We start from the raw sequence: 16195 nt of genomic DNA on the forward strand, positions 1-16195 counted from the left end.
TGAATGTTGCCGCACCGCAGACTGTACCAAGGTAAAGTCATGACCTCCAACTACCAGTGACTATTGTACAGACAGAATGATCTCATCTTTTCATGATGGATCACAATCAGCTGAGCTTTCTACCTTGCGGAAGGAGTCAACATTTCCTGAGATGGCAGAAAAGTGAAGCTCACGGATGAAATGTGGGTGACAAACTGGAAGACATCCATTGCTTAACGTAACATGGGAAAATAGGGCTATCAGACCAGAAAAGTGAAGCTCACGGATGAAATGTGGGCGACAAACTGGAAGACATCCATTGCTTAACGTAACGTGGGAAAATAGGGCTATCAGACCAGAAAAACAAATGTCAGCCTTCAACCAATCCACTGGCACGTTCTGTAATCCGATGCAAAATTAGTGTCTAATGTGCAGATGAGCAGTGTTCCCAAAGCAACCTGCATTTTTTTGACTCCGAGAGAACCCCTTTTATAAGTTTTTGCCAGTAAACACGTGGTAACAAGAGTGTGAACATCTTTGGGTAAAAGACCATCAATACATGCTCAAGATAGAACAATGTTGCCCGAAATTAGGGACACTGCAACATTGGAAAAATGAAAGCTGTGAGCTGGTCAAGTTGTTTGAAGAAGGCACAAGTAGCAAATACCTTGCATCAGCAGATGGTGTCAGCTCTATTCAAATTACAGAGTGATGGAGGCAGGTGGGAAGAAGGGGACCCAAGACAGGCTGCTATGCCAAAATTATGTGCAGTTTAAAGATATCATTGGGTATATAGGAATTGTGGCTCAGAACCAAGTCCAGAACATGACAGGAGAATCAGATAACTTACAATATCCGTCTCTTTTTTCCGTCTCTTTTTTCTTTCAGTTTTTTGCACCTGAAAAATAAATTTGATTTTGAAATGAGTGAATATGTACATACATGCATGCATGAAACTCTTGATTCTAATTTTTCTATGAGAATATAAAAGCCCTTGAATCCAACTGAAAACTTGCTGCTCCAACTTGAGGATTAACATCATTGAAGCCAGACCTAATATGTATTCAACATCTGCCAGCTGAAACCTCGAGCATTGACAGGCTTGAACTCATTGAAAGATTGGCAGATAAACTGAAAACGACCGACATCCATTGTGGGCAAGGTAATACCTCTGCAACTAAGATCCCTAATTCAACACAAGCAATAGAAATGAACATGAAGCTTCGATGGCCCTATATTCATTCGATTACCCAATATGATGTTTGAGTTTCAGTGCCTCTTTCAAAGCATCTCCAATGCTCTGTATCTTCCACTCAAGCCACCCATCATTTCCATCAAGATTTTAAAATTAGATTCCTGACCTTCCACCGTATTGCTTTTCCAAAGAAAGTTGAAAAGTAAACTCGGGGCTTCTCAAAACATTATTTCTCTATTTTGCTTCCTTTGTTTTTATTTCAAACCTGGTGGTGCTTTGCAGTGTAGATCGTTGGAAGTTCACTAATATAATAAATATTACTCAGAGTGATGTTTCAAACATCTCACCTTTCCAGTACTGCTGTCAAGAATTTTGTGTTCCAGCATGAACTCATCCAAGAACACCTTGAAAGTGTTGACCCATACTTTGACAGGTGACTCATTCCAATCCCGTCGCTGCTGCCTCATGGTCTTCTCCAGAATCTGCTCAAACAGTGCATACAGATCTTTGTACCGGATACTCTTCGCATCGTCCATCTGCAACAGAAACAGCGTCACAACTGAACAGTGGGATGGGGTGTCAGAGCCTCTTCTTCATCATGAACCTCTTGTGCACAATCACTCATAACATGCACTTCATTCATTTACTCCTGCATGGGACAGAAGAGCAAGTTCCTCCATCCTGGAAAAATAAATTCACAAGTAAGGTTTCAGGCATTCCCACAGAAGCAATGAAGGAACTGCCATTCCAGAAAACCCAAAAGCCATGAGGAATACAACTTATTGTGATTTACGGCTTCACATCTCATTCAACAAGCCACAGTCCTGTACTCACCGCTAAAGCCGTTGAATAAGAGTTAAATATATTTAAGCAAAACTCTTTAAGAGATTTCTTGAAAACGACATCCACAAATGTATCTTTCTTGCAATCATCGGTGTCAAGGTCAGTGATCTGCAATTAAAACACTCTTAAATGATGATGTGAACAGTGGTGAATGTCAGAAAATCTCTATTTTGTCAAACAAAATAATGCATGGTTGGAAATTTATTATTTTCTGTAGAGCAATGTCTTGGTGTTCAGCACAAATCTAGAATTACAGCAGTACTGAAGAAAGAAAAATATACTCCATTCTTTCCAAATAACATATTTCCTGACCTTGAACTTCTCCCCACCCAGTCTCAGTCTAATTTGCATTATCCTGATTTTGTCCAAAACCCATTGACCTGTGCAGGACCATAAAATAGCTCATGGGTTTATTCTGTGCACATTCCACCTCACTGCCCCACTCCCACAAAATTTCATTTTAGTTTCTGAAGACTGGTGAACGCGTTTTCAGATTTACCTTCTTCTGCAGGAATTCATTCAGACACTTGAAATCGTTGGCACAAGTAATGATCTGCAAGGTGTCGTGCTGCAATTGGATTGGCTCCAGGCCCACGTTGCTGATCTTCACACTTCTCCTCCTCTTTACTTTGGGTGATGGTTCTCTGTTCTCCTTAAATTCTTTCCCTCGCTCTGTTCCCAAGTCAGGACTCCTTGGTGGAGTTAGGTTGGGAGGTGAAGGAGCTTGACCTGTGGTGACAGGAAGTTCAGAAGAATCATGAAACCAGCCTCTGTACACCGGTGTAGCTACTGATTTTCTTATTCAATCTTTCAAGTTATTGGAAATTACAGTCCATTTTACTTTTGCAGTTCATTGCACCATTCAAGACTAAATGTACTCAAACTTTCCACATTTACCTTAATTGGGTTATTTACCTTGACCTTTCAATGTGCTCTCTCTTCCTTCTGGCAGTGGCAGACTGAGTGAGATCTCGCTGGGTGTAAACTCTCGGTGCCACAGTGGTGCTGGGATCTCCTGATCCGTATTCAATTCCTGGAGCTCCAACTGAGTGGCCAGTTTCTCTCTTGACAACTTTTTTTCTCCCTGTTTTTTATTTCCCCAGAATCTCATTCGACCCTTCACAGCTCTACATTTAGAAATCAAGTCAGGAAAATACGCATCATTAAACTTGGATAACCAACATTGGCCGTAAACTGCAAAAAGGAACGGCCATTTGTTTCAATCAATTTTTAGCCTCCTTGTAAACTTTTATTTCCCATACCAGTAAAAGTAGTTCGTGCAGTGGATCAAAAACACACCTATGATAGGATGGGAGCAACGTGTTGCCAGTTGCTTCAATCCACGTTGCTGTGTTTTTGCATCTCACGTTCAGAACAGACACACGATCCAAAGGGCCTGATCCTGTGCTGTCCTTCACATCACTGTTACAAGTAATTCTGATACAAGATCCACTGTAGATAATGGTGGCTGATGAATCAACACATTTACAGTATCCTTCAATCAGATGAATAAAAATACCTATAATAATTGACATGATCTGGTGAAATCATATTTTTTGCATCAGATTGGAGGATGAACTCGGCCACTTCAAATATTGTGTGGATCACCACCTGTTTACAATTTTTAAAATGCTCATCTTTATCACCTGCCATCCAGGACACTATTCTTCTGAACAGTGTCCAATCTGCCCAATTCATCTTGAGACTGTGCTTTGTGGAGTTTCTTTAGGTCTTCATTTCTTGGCGATTGTATCTGCAACACAGAGCACAAACTAGCACCGTGGGGATTATTGATTTTCTTTGCCGACAGCTGATTTGGTGGTTTACTGATCCAAAGGAAAACTACCCTTAGTTTCATTTGCAGAGTTCAGTCAATCAAATGAATGGAAGTTTAAAATTGTGCGCACAGTCACTGAAGCATCCAATGAAAACAAGGGTTTGATGATCAGAGAACAGGAGCCGAAGAATACAAATCAGAAACTAGAACGTCAACTTTGATTTTGATTCAACTGGGAAGCATTCGATTACAATGAACTTGGCAAACAAACAAAAGGTGCCTCTCATTTGGGGAGTAAGGTTAGCTTATCTGCAAATACCCAAACCTACCAAACATCAGGTCCACATGGAAGACTGAGGAAGCTTCACACACAATGAAGTTCAGTAATAAGGTCAAATTTACTGTGTACTGACAGAACCTGAAAATCAGTCTGTTCGAGATTCAAGTTCGACTTCAACTACGTATTCATCTCGACAAAGCTAAAAATTGTTCCTTTATTAGATATACTACAATGAAGCTGAGAGCCTACCAACACATTTAAAAAGGAAAATAACTTCATAAATCCATTTTTAATAGTTTTGCTGTTGGCTTTATGTTTATGCTTTTATTGTACAAGTATTACATTTTGCAAACAAGTGGTGTGGGGTGGGAAAGTAATCAGGAAACTGATGGCGCAGTTGTGGTAGCCCAAGGTGAATGACGTACCTGCGTTGAAAACAATTATAAACTCTTTTTCGCTTCATGTTTATAGGCAAGTTGGAATGAATGTGTACTAATATTGGTGGATGATAAACAGAGCCGGATTCTCTACACTGAACAAAGGTAAAATGTCCTGTAATTGCCAAAATTGACCCTGGGCCATTTTATACATATTAAAAATTATTGAAAAATGTATCTCTCCAGATGGCAGCATAACGGGAGAATGAAACAGCTGAATTATTGGCAGACAGGTTCTTCTCTAGTGTTGAAGAAGCCTCATTGGCTTCAAATTAGGCCAACTCCAAACAGGATGCAAACCTGAAACTGCAAAAAGAACTTCTATTTACTAGTTATGCAAATTACCAACATTTGTTGCTTTGCACACACAAAATTAGAAAACTGTTAATTGTTCACATTCCATATAAAGTATTAAAGATATGGTCTTTCAGCGTGAACATATGAATGGGTGAGAAACTGAAATATCTCACTGAACAAAGTGCCATTTGGAATGACAAGGAGTGAAGTTCCACACTTGATCTCAGGTCCACATCACGTTGGTGTATCACAACTCGAGGAACACTGCAGAGTCTATTACTGATTTTAATTGCCCCAATCTAATTAGTGAGTTGGGTGCAAACAACTAGGCTGTCACTCCAGGGCTCCCTCCAGGAAATTAACAGTATTATGTTGAACAATCCTAATTCCAATGGCCCATGTCCATTCACCACTCCAATTAAAGGGATGCCCTCTCAATTACTTAACAGCAAATGCAGAAAGCAAACCTGAAGATCAAATTAAAATCTGTACTTTTTTGTCATTAACTTTTTAATTGTAGTCAGTTTTACAGCACTGCATCATCCATGCCAACCTCAACTAGTCCTATTTGCCCGAGTTTGCCTCATATCAAGCCCAGCACTTCACAGGCAAAACCGTCCCCACCATCGAGAACATCGACGGGGAACGCTGCCGTCAGAGAGCAGCAGCAATCACCCACACCACCCAGCAGCCACTCTGTTCTCGCTGCTGCCATCGGGAAAGAGGTCTAGGTGCCACAAGATTCACACCCCCAGGTTCAGGAATAGCTGCTCCCCCTCCACCCTCAGACTCCTCAACAATAAACTCAATCAGGGACTCATTTAAGGACCCGTACTTTTATTTGTCTCGGTGTTTACATTTCTTTATTGATTTACTTGTGTACATTATGTACCATTCTTTTTGCACTTCCAATAAGGGGCAACTCTACCTCGCCTGCAGGGAAAAGAATCTCAGGGTTGTATGTGACGTCACGTGGGTATTCTGAAATTGTCACTCTCTAAACTTTCCCTGTTCAAACCTACCTAAATTATCTTTAAAAGTTCCGATTGTCCCCACCATTACCACTTTAGGCAACTTGTTCTATCTACCCACCAACTCGGAATTCCCTTTAAATCCTTCCCACCTCACCTTTCATTCATGCCCTCAAGCTTTAGATTCCTCTGCTCTGGGGAAAAAGACTGACCATTCACTTTATCCATGCCCTTCCTGGTTTTAATACTAAAATGATACTTACTAAGCAAAATCTTCTGAGACAGGCATTGAAATGACCCAATCACTTGAAGTATATTAATGATTTGAATGAAGTGCGTGGAGTTGCATTGAAACATCCACAGAAGTTAAATGTGGCATGTGAAGAATCCCGGCGATGCCCCCAGAGGCCTGAGGGTGGCAGTGCATCACTGGGATCAGATCATGACTCTCCGAGCCCTGAATGCTCTTCAATGGAGCTAAGTGCAGGTCAAAACTCAGAGAGCGAAAAACAGTCGTTTATTGTTCCAATTAAGGACCAGGCTTGGGCTTCAAAGGAAATCATATCACTCCCACTGACCGGCGACCAGGAATAAATAAATGGGATTTTTCTTAAATAATATTGACGCAAAATTGAAAATGAATCTCAGTGCTATAATTTGTGAAACATCAATGAGCATCTGTAACTATGTCACACAACACCTAATTTATTAAAAGTCAAGGCTCAAGAATTATGGTTCTATTGGGATGGGCGTGGAGGGCAACGGACTGGGTGCAGGTCAGTGGGACGAGGCAGAAAATGGTTCATCACAGACGAGAAGGGACGAAGGGGACTGTTTTTTGTGCTGTAATGTTCTGTGGCCCTAAGAGGCAGTATGACCTGCATTTTAATTTAAGGGACAACACTCTTCATAAATCCCATACCATTGTGTTTTATTACATTGTTCCCCATCTTGAGCCCCTCTCCCCAATGATCTTCTACAACTGACAACAAAGGCCAATGTTTTGGGAGGGGCCATTCAACACAGGATGAGGAAATGCACTAGGAACAGAACAAAGTGATTGTGCGGAGAAAGGCTGCCAGGATTCTCTCAACTCTCATCACAATGGATGCCAGATTTTCCAAAAACAGAACAATTACATCACCAGCCTCGAGGTGCTTCCCCAAAAACATCTCTTCATTCATACCAGCAGGAAGTTTATTTTTAATTGGATCATGAGGTTCTGTTAGAAAGTAAATTGCTCTAGTTTGGAACCCATCAAATTTAATAGCAGAGTTAACACAAGATGTGGCTAAACACCCACTCGCCTCTCGTACAACACAGTTCAACCTCACAAATCTGTCCTCCGTTTATATTGTCCAGTCACAAGGCCAAGAGAACAAAATGAACAAAGTGAACAGTTTCTCTTTCATTAAAAGTTCTTTGCCCTTTCAGCCCTTGCCAACCAAGCTAGTCCCATCTGCCTGTATTTGGCCCATGTCCCTTGCAGCCTTTCCATGTCCAGTAAAACCCCTGGAATCCAGCACCTATGGGGATTGGTAGATGTCAGACAAGTGAATTTTTTGGTTTTTTTCCTGCTCGGGTGTTGCATGGATTGGTGAACTGTCCGAAAGAGGAGCCAATTTTAAACTTTTGTATTTTTTTTACGGTTTATTTTTTGCCAGTTGCTTGAATTCCAGTTAACGGGGATTTTACTGGACCTGATTTCTCAGAAATACCACAAACGTCCTTGCTTCCACTGGCAGCCTTTGCCATATAATGAGCACCACCTGCTGTGGGAAGATGGTCTTCAGGTCCTTTTTAACTCTTTCCCCTCTCATGTTGCCATCAAGTTTTAGATTCTCCTACCTAAACCATGATTTTATAAACCTCAAAGGTCTCCTTTAGTCTCCTTGGTTCCAGGGAGGAAAAGTCCCATCTTATACAGCCTCTCCGTATAATTCAGTGCCGTAACATTCTGGTGAATCTGACCAGCACCCTTTCCAGACTAATGCCTCATTTCCAATAACTGTGAGACCACAATTGTGCATAATACTCCCAAGTGCAATCATAACATGATATCCCTCCACCTGGACTCAATGACGACTGAAGGGACGAAGGGGCCTGTTTTTTGTGCTGTCAATGCCTGTCTACCACCCTGTCTATCTCTGCCGCCACTTTCGTGGAACTAAGTACCTGTACCCCTCAGTCTCTTTGCTCTTCACACTCCCCAGGGTTCTGTTGGCATTGACCATTCTTTCCATAGCTACTCTTTTGCCTTTATTAGATGCAGAATTTCTTGGGAGTCTTTGTTGTCTAATCTGCCAAGACCATCTCATACCCTCTCTCTGTCCTCTTGTGAATTGCTACATCCTCTGAACTACTGAATAGATTTGCTTGACTTCACCTGCCCATAACTTGCACAGACCTCACTATCTATGGACACCAGGGTTCCCCAATCTTTCTTGCCTTGCATTTCCACAGATGCTGCCTGGCCTGTGGAGGTTTTCCAGCATTTACCGCTTTTCCATTTGTGCAAATAATGGAAATGGAGCCAACATTTGCAACATCAAGCTTGGCATAGGTCAAAAGGTTGGGGAGGGGGGAATCAGCCATGGGTGGCACCATACAGTAACTTCTTGAATGGACCTGGAACCTTAAAATGGATCTTTTCTCATTCCTTGCAAAAAATTAATAATCTTTGGGCAGATAATGAAAACTGCAACCACATGAAAGACATCCACGAGGTGCCTTATAAGATATTCACATAACTAGTATTGACACTTCACACATTAAAAACTTAAACAAAAATTCAGCACTTTTTGTAAAGTTATCACAAAATTGGCAGTGAAAGAATGAAAACCAAAGTGGTAGCACTGAGCCACCTAACGTGCTGTTAATAAATCTCAGATATTAGAATAGAGATTGATTTCAGGTGTTAAATGGGAAAGTAGTAAAATAGATGCGGAAATGAAATCCAAGCAGTGGAATTAGTTAAGCTTTGTCATGCAGTAATTTGGTGAATACAATTGACCAGAATACTATGGTGGTCACCGTCTTGGGTAGTAGTTGTGGCTGGTGAAGAAAGTTGGCTGAGTATTAGAACGGCCCATATTTAGTTCAAGAATAACCTGACCAGATCTTCTAGTGTTTAGCAGGAATTGTGAGAGCAGCAGACATCTACGTCCCAATTAAAAGGTAACACTCAAATCGCATTCAAAAGGACCTTTCTCAACATAGCCTTTACTTTGTGGGATATCTTCACCCCCCCCACCCCGCCCCCCCCCACTATGGGGATTGGTAGATGCCAGGTAAGTAAGGTATTTTCCAGTGGCTTGAGGTTATGTGTTGTGTGATAGGCGAAATAATAGTGAGGTGCGCCAATTTTAAACTTGCGTATTTTTAAACGATTTCGTTTCCACATTTTTTTTTGTTGCTGGAGGCTGCTTGAATTCTGGATAACAGGGATTTTACTGTATTTATCTCATATCTCCATAACTTACTGTGCTGCAGTTTACACTTCACTCATGAATTATGCCTCAGTTCACCAGGCATCACTGCAATTGTTAAGCAAAATGATGTGAAAAATGGAGTTTTTCATCCATCTCTCCATTTAATCCCAATCGATGGTGTTATTACTGAGGATGAAATATTACATCAGCGTTATTGGGTGAAGCAGAAAGTGAATGCTTCAATGCTTCAACAGGTGAGTGGTTAAAAGGGAACTACCAAAATATCCTGGTGTAAATCTGAGTGTCACGTTAAAAACCTATGGAATACACTGTGTATTAATCCTCAGGTAAGAGACTAAATATGTGGAATAACTGGGCCTCCTGTGCTGTGAGGTGCCAATGTAATATTTTGTGCAGCTTGAACTGAGAAAATGGTCCAATACATGACAATCTGTGGTCGTCTGAACAATGATAAACCCTCCAGGTGCTGGACACCTGAAATGAAAACAGCAAAAGGCTTCAGATACTCAGCAGGGCAGGCGTGAAAGATCACCAACCTGAACTGTTCACTCTGTTTCTCTCCTCACAGAACTATTCAGCGACCTGCTGAGTATTTTCTCGTACTTTTCATTATAAATGTTATTTTTAGACATGCAGCACAGTACAGGCCACAAGCCCGTGCCGCCCAATTGACCTCCAACCCCCCAGGACGTTTTGAACGGTGGGAGGAAACCAACGCCCTGGAGGAAACCCACGGAGACCCAGGGAGAACATCCAAACTCCTTGCAGACAGTGTGGGATTTGAACCCCGGTCTCTCTCATTGGTGCTGTAACAGCATTGCGCTAACCACTAGGCTAACTGTGCCACCCCCAAAATATTTTTATATTAATTGTGCAGAAAATCCGCTCGACATTGTAAATGTGGGTTTGTATACTAATCAACTCTCTGAACACCTCATTTCTTGGTAACCTCCAGTATTATACTTTATGGATATAAATACTCTATTCCCTTGGCATTCTCCGGTCTTTCATTTTCTAGTTTATTTTCTTTTTTCTTTCTTTCTCGGGGTTGTGGGAGGGGAGGGGTCTTATATACCACATGTATAACTTTTTGAAATCATTTTTGAATTGAATGTAATGTCATTATTATTGTGGTTTACAATTTGAACAAAAAATATTTTTAAAATATTGGTCATTTGGCAGCAAAATCCATAATTTATTATTTAAATGAAATGTTCCTCTATCGAAGGATATGGGATGTGCATGAAATTGCACCACTTTCAATCATCCAATTAACACTGTGCCCAACAAACTGAAAAGTCCTGCGTTAAGAGCAGTATTGTGTATAGAAATATAACCGCAGTACACAACACAGTGAGCGTGACACAATAATCCACAGGAAAAAGCACTACGTTTGTTCATTGAGTGCTACCTTCTAAATTCGAAAGGTGGGGAGATTAAGCCGTTCCAGATGTCAGTATTGCTTTCTGCTCAACAGTCAGGGTTAGCAAGGAGATGCTCCCAGATTTGACTCACACCCAACTGGCCACAATTTATTTACCATTTCCGAGTCACTCTTACAGGCCTGTCCAGCACTGTCCTTTGGCCTCAGCTCAGATCTAGGTTGGTTGGGGGAGAGAGGGGATTCAATGGAGGGGTCATCACACTCCTCTTCCTCAGTCTCTCCCTCCCCTTCAGCATTAGAGCTTCTAGTCAAGAAATCAGAGCGGGTCCGCGACATGCGGGCTCTCTTTTTGTGCACTGGTCTTGCAACCTGATTGACCGAATAACACACAAAGATCAAAACATGTAGTTGTGAGGAGTATATAACACACTGGACCACCATGAGACCTGATGGAGACTACACACACATCACAGTCACACTGTTATAGTGGGGAAGAATGTAAATACTGCAAGAGGTCGAATGCAGAACAAAAACAAAGAATCTCGTGAACCGGTCTGGGTACGTCAAGCTTCACAGCACCTCCTCCGAATTCTCGATGGCACCTGCAACTTCTGCTGGAAAGTGATGTTAAGGTGTCTTCAGGTGTCCGAATTGTGCTTTGATATTATCCCTCCCCTCTCCCCCCCCACCCTGCAGAACTGTGCTTGGATATTATCTCTCCCCCCCCCACCCTGTTCCCTCGAAGATGTGCACACGTAGTTTGTAACCAGCGCACAAATGAAATTTAAGCCGAGAATAAAATTTGAAATAAATACATATCTGTATTATATTAAAACATGCCAATAGAGTTTGATCAGCCATGAGAGGTAGGCTGGGCCAAAAATTATCTTGAAACAATTTCAAGCCTTCAGTGTTCACAGACTTTTGTCACAGGGGGAAAAAAAATTGCACCACCTAAGATTTTTGCACACACTGACGGCTAAAAATTAGAGGAAGTATTGTTCCTCACCCGTGCCCTCAACAGTCAGCCCCAACACACCAATTTGCCCATGAACAGTGGCTACTGGGGAGTGATGCAGGAAGGTTGGCAGAACAAACAAAAGCAGGTTGCTCATTCAGGAAATCGGGGTGTGGGTAAAAGAAAAATATAAGGAGCCAAATTCAAAAATAGAATCCTTCGGTGCTTCTGAAAACTCGTGCCAAAGTGACTTTAATATCCCAAACCTCCAGTTTTAAGCTGTGGTCCTAATACAGGGGTGGCCAAACTTGTTTGGTTGTGGGCCACATACAGAAAAATACAGCCCAAACAATATTAAGCCTGGCAGTTTTCATCCAGTTACAATGCAAGAAAGCGGTGTTGAGACCAACTGTTTTTTTTTTAATTTGAAGTTAACTTTTTCTTAAACTGAGATAAATGTTCTCATCAATGAGTAACATTGCAACAGTTGGTCTAGTCGTTGTTCACATGACAGCGACGTCTAGTGTTGAAACTACAAAGTGCGGTTGTACATACAGTCCAATTTATTTGCTCCAATGGGCCACTTAAAAAGGGGAAACGGGCCACAGTTGGCCTGCGGGCTATAGTTTGGCCACCCTTGTCTTAATAGGTTCCGCAGCTGCTCACCATGCTGGATGCATTTTTTTTAAACGTCTAATTTACCACAAGCTCATGCTCTCTCAACAGTTTCATCATATCCTCAATATATAATCTGTAGAGGATTAGATTGCTTACATCAGTTACTTTCAGGGGTAATGTTTTCATCATCTTTTCTCTGAAAGCTTGATCTTCTTTGGATAAAGCAAGAGATTTTTCCAGATTCACAGAATCTTTGTCAATCCTATAAAGTGCAGTATTAATAATGAATGATGTTGCAAATACACTGAAAACAAATTTCTAAGATCTAACAGCAGGAAACATTGGTACTTAATGGCCACGGGAAAACACAATGACCATCACAGACTGAACCATACATCTAAGAGTGCTCAAGTACCAAATACGGTCTTCTCCCTGGCTTAGATGAGGGTGGCAAGAGTAGGAAATACTGGAAAAGACACAAGAGCTTGGATTCCCGTCCCAAATTTGTCTGGTGAATTGTTCTCAGCTGCTGCATCAAATTAAGCATGTAATTCAAAATGGTAATCCAGTTCAGTAATGTTGAAGCGCAGCACTTTCAGATGGGGTGACACAGTTAGCGTAACTCTGTTACAGCATCAGCGATCGGGTCATGGGTTCGAATCCCGCTGCGTCTGTAAGGAGTCTATACGTACTCCCTGTGTCTGCGTGGGTTTCCTCCGGGTGCACCGGTTTCCTCCCACCCTTCAAAACATACTGGGGATTGTAGGTGTAATTGGGCCAAAATGCTTGGTTACTATGCTGTACATCTAAATAGAAATTTTAAAAATTTTAATTTGTTTAGAGGGAAGGTATGGAAAAAAAAATGTTAAGTAACAGCAAGACATTTGTTGTCTTCCATTATCTGACAATAACATTTATTACAACCCTTCTCAAAAGTTCCAAGTTTTACTTACAGTCTGCAGGTTTTACCTGTACCTTTACAGTGGGGGAGGCAATATTCATCTCATTACTTTCTACATTTCTCCCAGATTTACAAAATTGTCCACAACCCCTCTGCCTCAAATCTCAGTCAGGTGTCACCTGACAGAACCTCTCCTGTTTTCAACTGGTGCTCGTTTATGATGACGAAAAGAGAATTAATCAGTTAATATATTAGGACACCAAAGAAAAGGTCCATATATTTTGTTCAGTAGCTTCTTGAATCATTTAGGATGTTATTTTTCCAGTATCCAAAATGCTAACCCCATCCCACATTTTAACTACCAAAATTGGGAAATTTCTCCATTACTTTTGGGCAGAGCTTCATCTTACAGTCAAGTACTTGGTTATTCCACGGGTGCTGTGCATTAGTACACTATAATTCACCTCTCAATTTGAGTGCACTTCACACAAACCTTCACTTTTGACTTGTATTCAATAATCGAAATAATTTGAGTGCACTTCACACAAACCTTCACTTTTGACTTGTATTCCTCAATAATCGAGATAAACCACTTACTTGCTGTCTATATTCTTGTCTTTTGGCAAAAAGAACAAGGCATTGGTTTTGTCCTTGGCAATATTATTGGTAGACTCTCCTTTTGTGTTTGCTTTCCCTCTTTGAGGTTGAGCACGTCTGAAGCGCTCGACACTTGAGAGAGGTTCATGAGTCTCCAAGCTCAGCTGGGGGGTCCAGCCGTCCAGCTTATTGATTTCCTGTTGGCCACTTGGTCGCAGGTCTTTTGTTTCAAAAAACATGCTGATGGGTCGATTTTTTACTTCAGGCTGACGTGAAGTATTTTCAGTATCAGAAGATTCCACAGCCTTCAATAGCTGAGGCTCAATGGCAGTTGAACTGATACTTGGATCCTGTTCTTTGTGTGTTTGCAGGAAGTGCAAATCCGCCTGTGTGCTTGCAGATTTGAAAGGGAGCTGAATGGAATCATTTTGTCTGCTACGTTCTATTTTCTGCAGAGCTTCGCCTCGCTGTCTTTCAAACATGTCCTTCTCCTGCTTCTCAAAAACTTTGCGTTGTTGCTCAAGGATTTCTGTCTGTTGCCTTATCTGTTCCATCATCTCCTTCTCATTCTGCTGCCGCTTTTGCTTTTGCCTCTCTGCCTGCTGGACATTTAGCCATTCCAGTTTTTCCAGGATTGTAGTACACGACAGGGAATCTGCGCATGCATCATCCAGCACAGCAGATTCACAAGAGAGTGGCAAAGCTTTGTCACCTTCTGCTCTGTAAGCTTTGGCTCCAATGGCACGGCCTTCAATTTTATAGTTGTCAGTACCTACAACAGCAGTGTCATTTGGCACTGGGGTCCTGGACACACCACCATGATTTGGCAACAAGCTTGAGAGACTAGAATCCAGCTTGGATCCAACTAGAATTCCAGAACTGGGAGAGCGACCTTCAGAACTCAGTCGTTGAAAACTAGGTTCTTGGTTGGCTATTTCTAAAGATGGGGTAATACGACCTTTGCAATTATTGATAGAAGGAAAATTGGAAGACAGGTCAGTTTCATTCAGTAGCACACCGTGATCATCGAGCTTTGGATTAGTTGAAAGATTCCCACGAGCATTATGCAGGCCAGAATCAGAAACCAGGTCATCAGAAGCATTTAAAGAAAGTTGCCTCCTCTGGCCATCATCACCACTGGGGACTTCAAAACTACCTCGTGAGCTATCACTATCTGGTGTTCGTTGAGGAGACAAGGAGTTCACGCCGTCAGAAATCATTTCATTGCACCAGCGCCCCTCCTCCGAGGGGGACACACCTCCGGATCTCACCTTCAGTAGTTCAAGGCTGAACTTGGCCTGCTCTAATTCTCTCATTCTCCGGCTGTGTCGTTTGGCACGCACCACTTTTTGCTTCTCAGGGTCTCCAGACAGCGACTTTGGCCTCTCCCTCACTACAACATCCTGCAGCAAATCTGCACCATCGGCAGATCTGAAAGTTCCACCCTGCATATCCAGAGATCCGTCATTACGGTCTGCAGGTACAGCCTGCAGGTCATACTCTTGTGAGGCAGGGTTCTCATTCAGCTCAGCTTCTAATTTGTTGAGATCAGCTGCAGCGCGCTGAGAAAGGTTTCCATCCAAGTGCTTATCCAATGGTCTTTTCTGTTCGCTATCCAGTTGTTTTCTCTTTTCTTTGCACTTTTGTCTTCTCAACGCCTGAAATCTGAAAAAGGCAAGAAATCATCAAGGGGGTGGAATCTACCAATTTGATTTGTTTTCGTTCAATTAGAAAGTCAAGTGAAGGCCATCAATTTTCAAACCTAACATCCATTCAGACTTGTTCCAAGTTCAATTTGAAACTAAATGCACTCTCACAACTGCAAAAACATTGTAATTAACCTCAGCCACCAAATGGGAGAGAGCGTGCGCGAATGTGTAATTTTTGCGATCCGGTTATTCAAACAAACCACCTGCAATATGCACCCACCAGTCTATCCGTCTAACTACGATTCGAATTTTGGCTGTTCAAACAAGAAACAAAAATGAAGTCCGGTGCAATTACCTGCGTCGCACAACAAATCCTCGGTTTGCAGCTTGAATCTTAATGATACTGTCCCTGAAAGCTCTGTACATTTGCATTTCCTTGTACCTTCTCCAATAGGTCTGGATGCAGAGTGCTGCAAGCTTGCATCTGTAATAATTTTGCCAACACCTCTGTATGACAATAGCTGCATTACGCATTCGCAAGTACATCTTTCTCTGGGTGTAGCCTTTCCACATTGCCTGAATACTGGTTGCTGCTATATAGGAGACATTGAGGTCTGTGCAAATGAGGCTCTGCCTCATTTTGTAGCTTCGCCAATAATTCTGCAGAGAAATATTGTAAAGAAAATCGGAATATATCACATCTGTCTCATTGCCGTAAAAAAAATTAAATAGTTAAATAACATTTTGCAAAAAGGACATTCAACATGATGTCCTAAATATTAAAACAAAATTAAATGTAATAACCAGCCATGGGGAGCATATAGGTTTGAAAAAGAGCTGGTTTTAGACACCTCAAA

At 41.7% G+C, this 16195-nt stretch overlaps 1 protein-coding gene across 7 annotated transcripts in view; it reads right to left on the bottom strand.

Moving 5' to 3' along the window:
- The window catches only part of myo9aa (myosin IXAa), a 176910-nt gene that overhangs the window by 30917 nt on the left and 129798 nt on the right, over positions 1–16195 (bottom strand). For 6 of the 7 annotated variants that reach the window (XM_069902406.1, XM_069902409.1, XM_069902403.1 and 3 more), the window contains 10 exons: positions 15694–15998; positions 13690–15354; positions 12348–12453; positions 10772–10984; positions 3664–3770; positions 2933–3144; positions 2517–2746; positions 2009–2125; positions 1522–1710; positions 830–877 (listed from right to left, as the gene is read on the bottom strand). In XM_069902406.1, the coding sequence (XP_069758507.1) occupies positions 830–877; positions 1522–1710; positions 2009–2125; positions 2517–2746; positions 2933–3144; positions 3664–3770; positions 10772–10984; positions 12348–12453; positions 13690–15354; positions 15694–15998 (3192 nt within the window). The remainder of the gene's footprint in view (positions 1–829; positions 878–1521; positions 1711–2008; positions 2126–2516; positions 2747–2932; positions 3145–3663; positions 3771–10771; positions 10985–12347; positions 12454–13689; positions 15355–15693; positions 15999–16195) is intronic. The other variant, XM_069902410.1, reaches the window with a different exon arrangement.

Source organism: Narcine bancroftii, chromosome 11 (assembly GCF_036971445.1).
Source record: "Narcine bancroftii isolate sNarBan1 chromosome 11, sNarBan1.hap1, whole genome shotgun sequence".
Lineage (NCBI taxonomy): Eukaryota > Metazoa > Chordata > Chondrichthyes > Torpediniformes > Narcinidae > Narcine > Narcine bancroftii.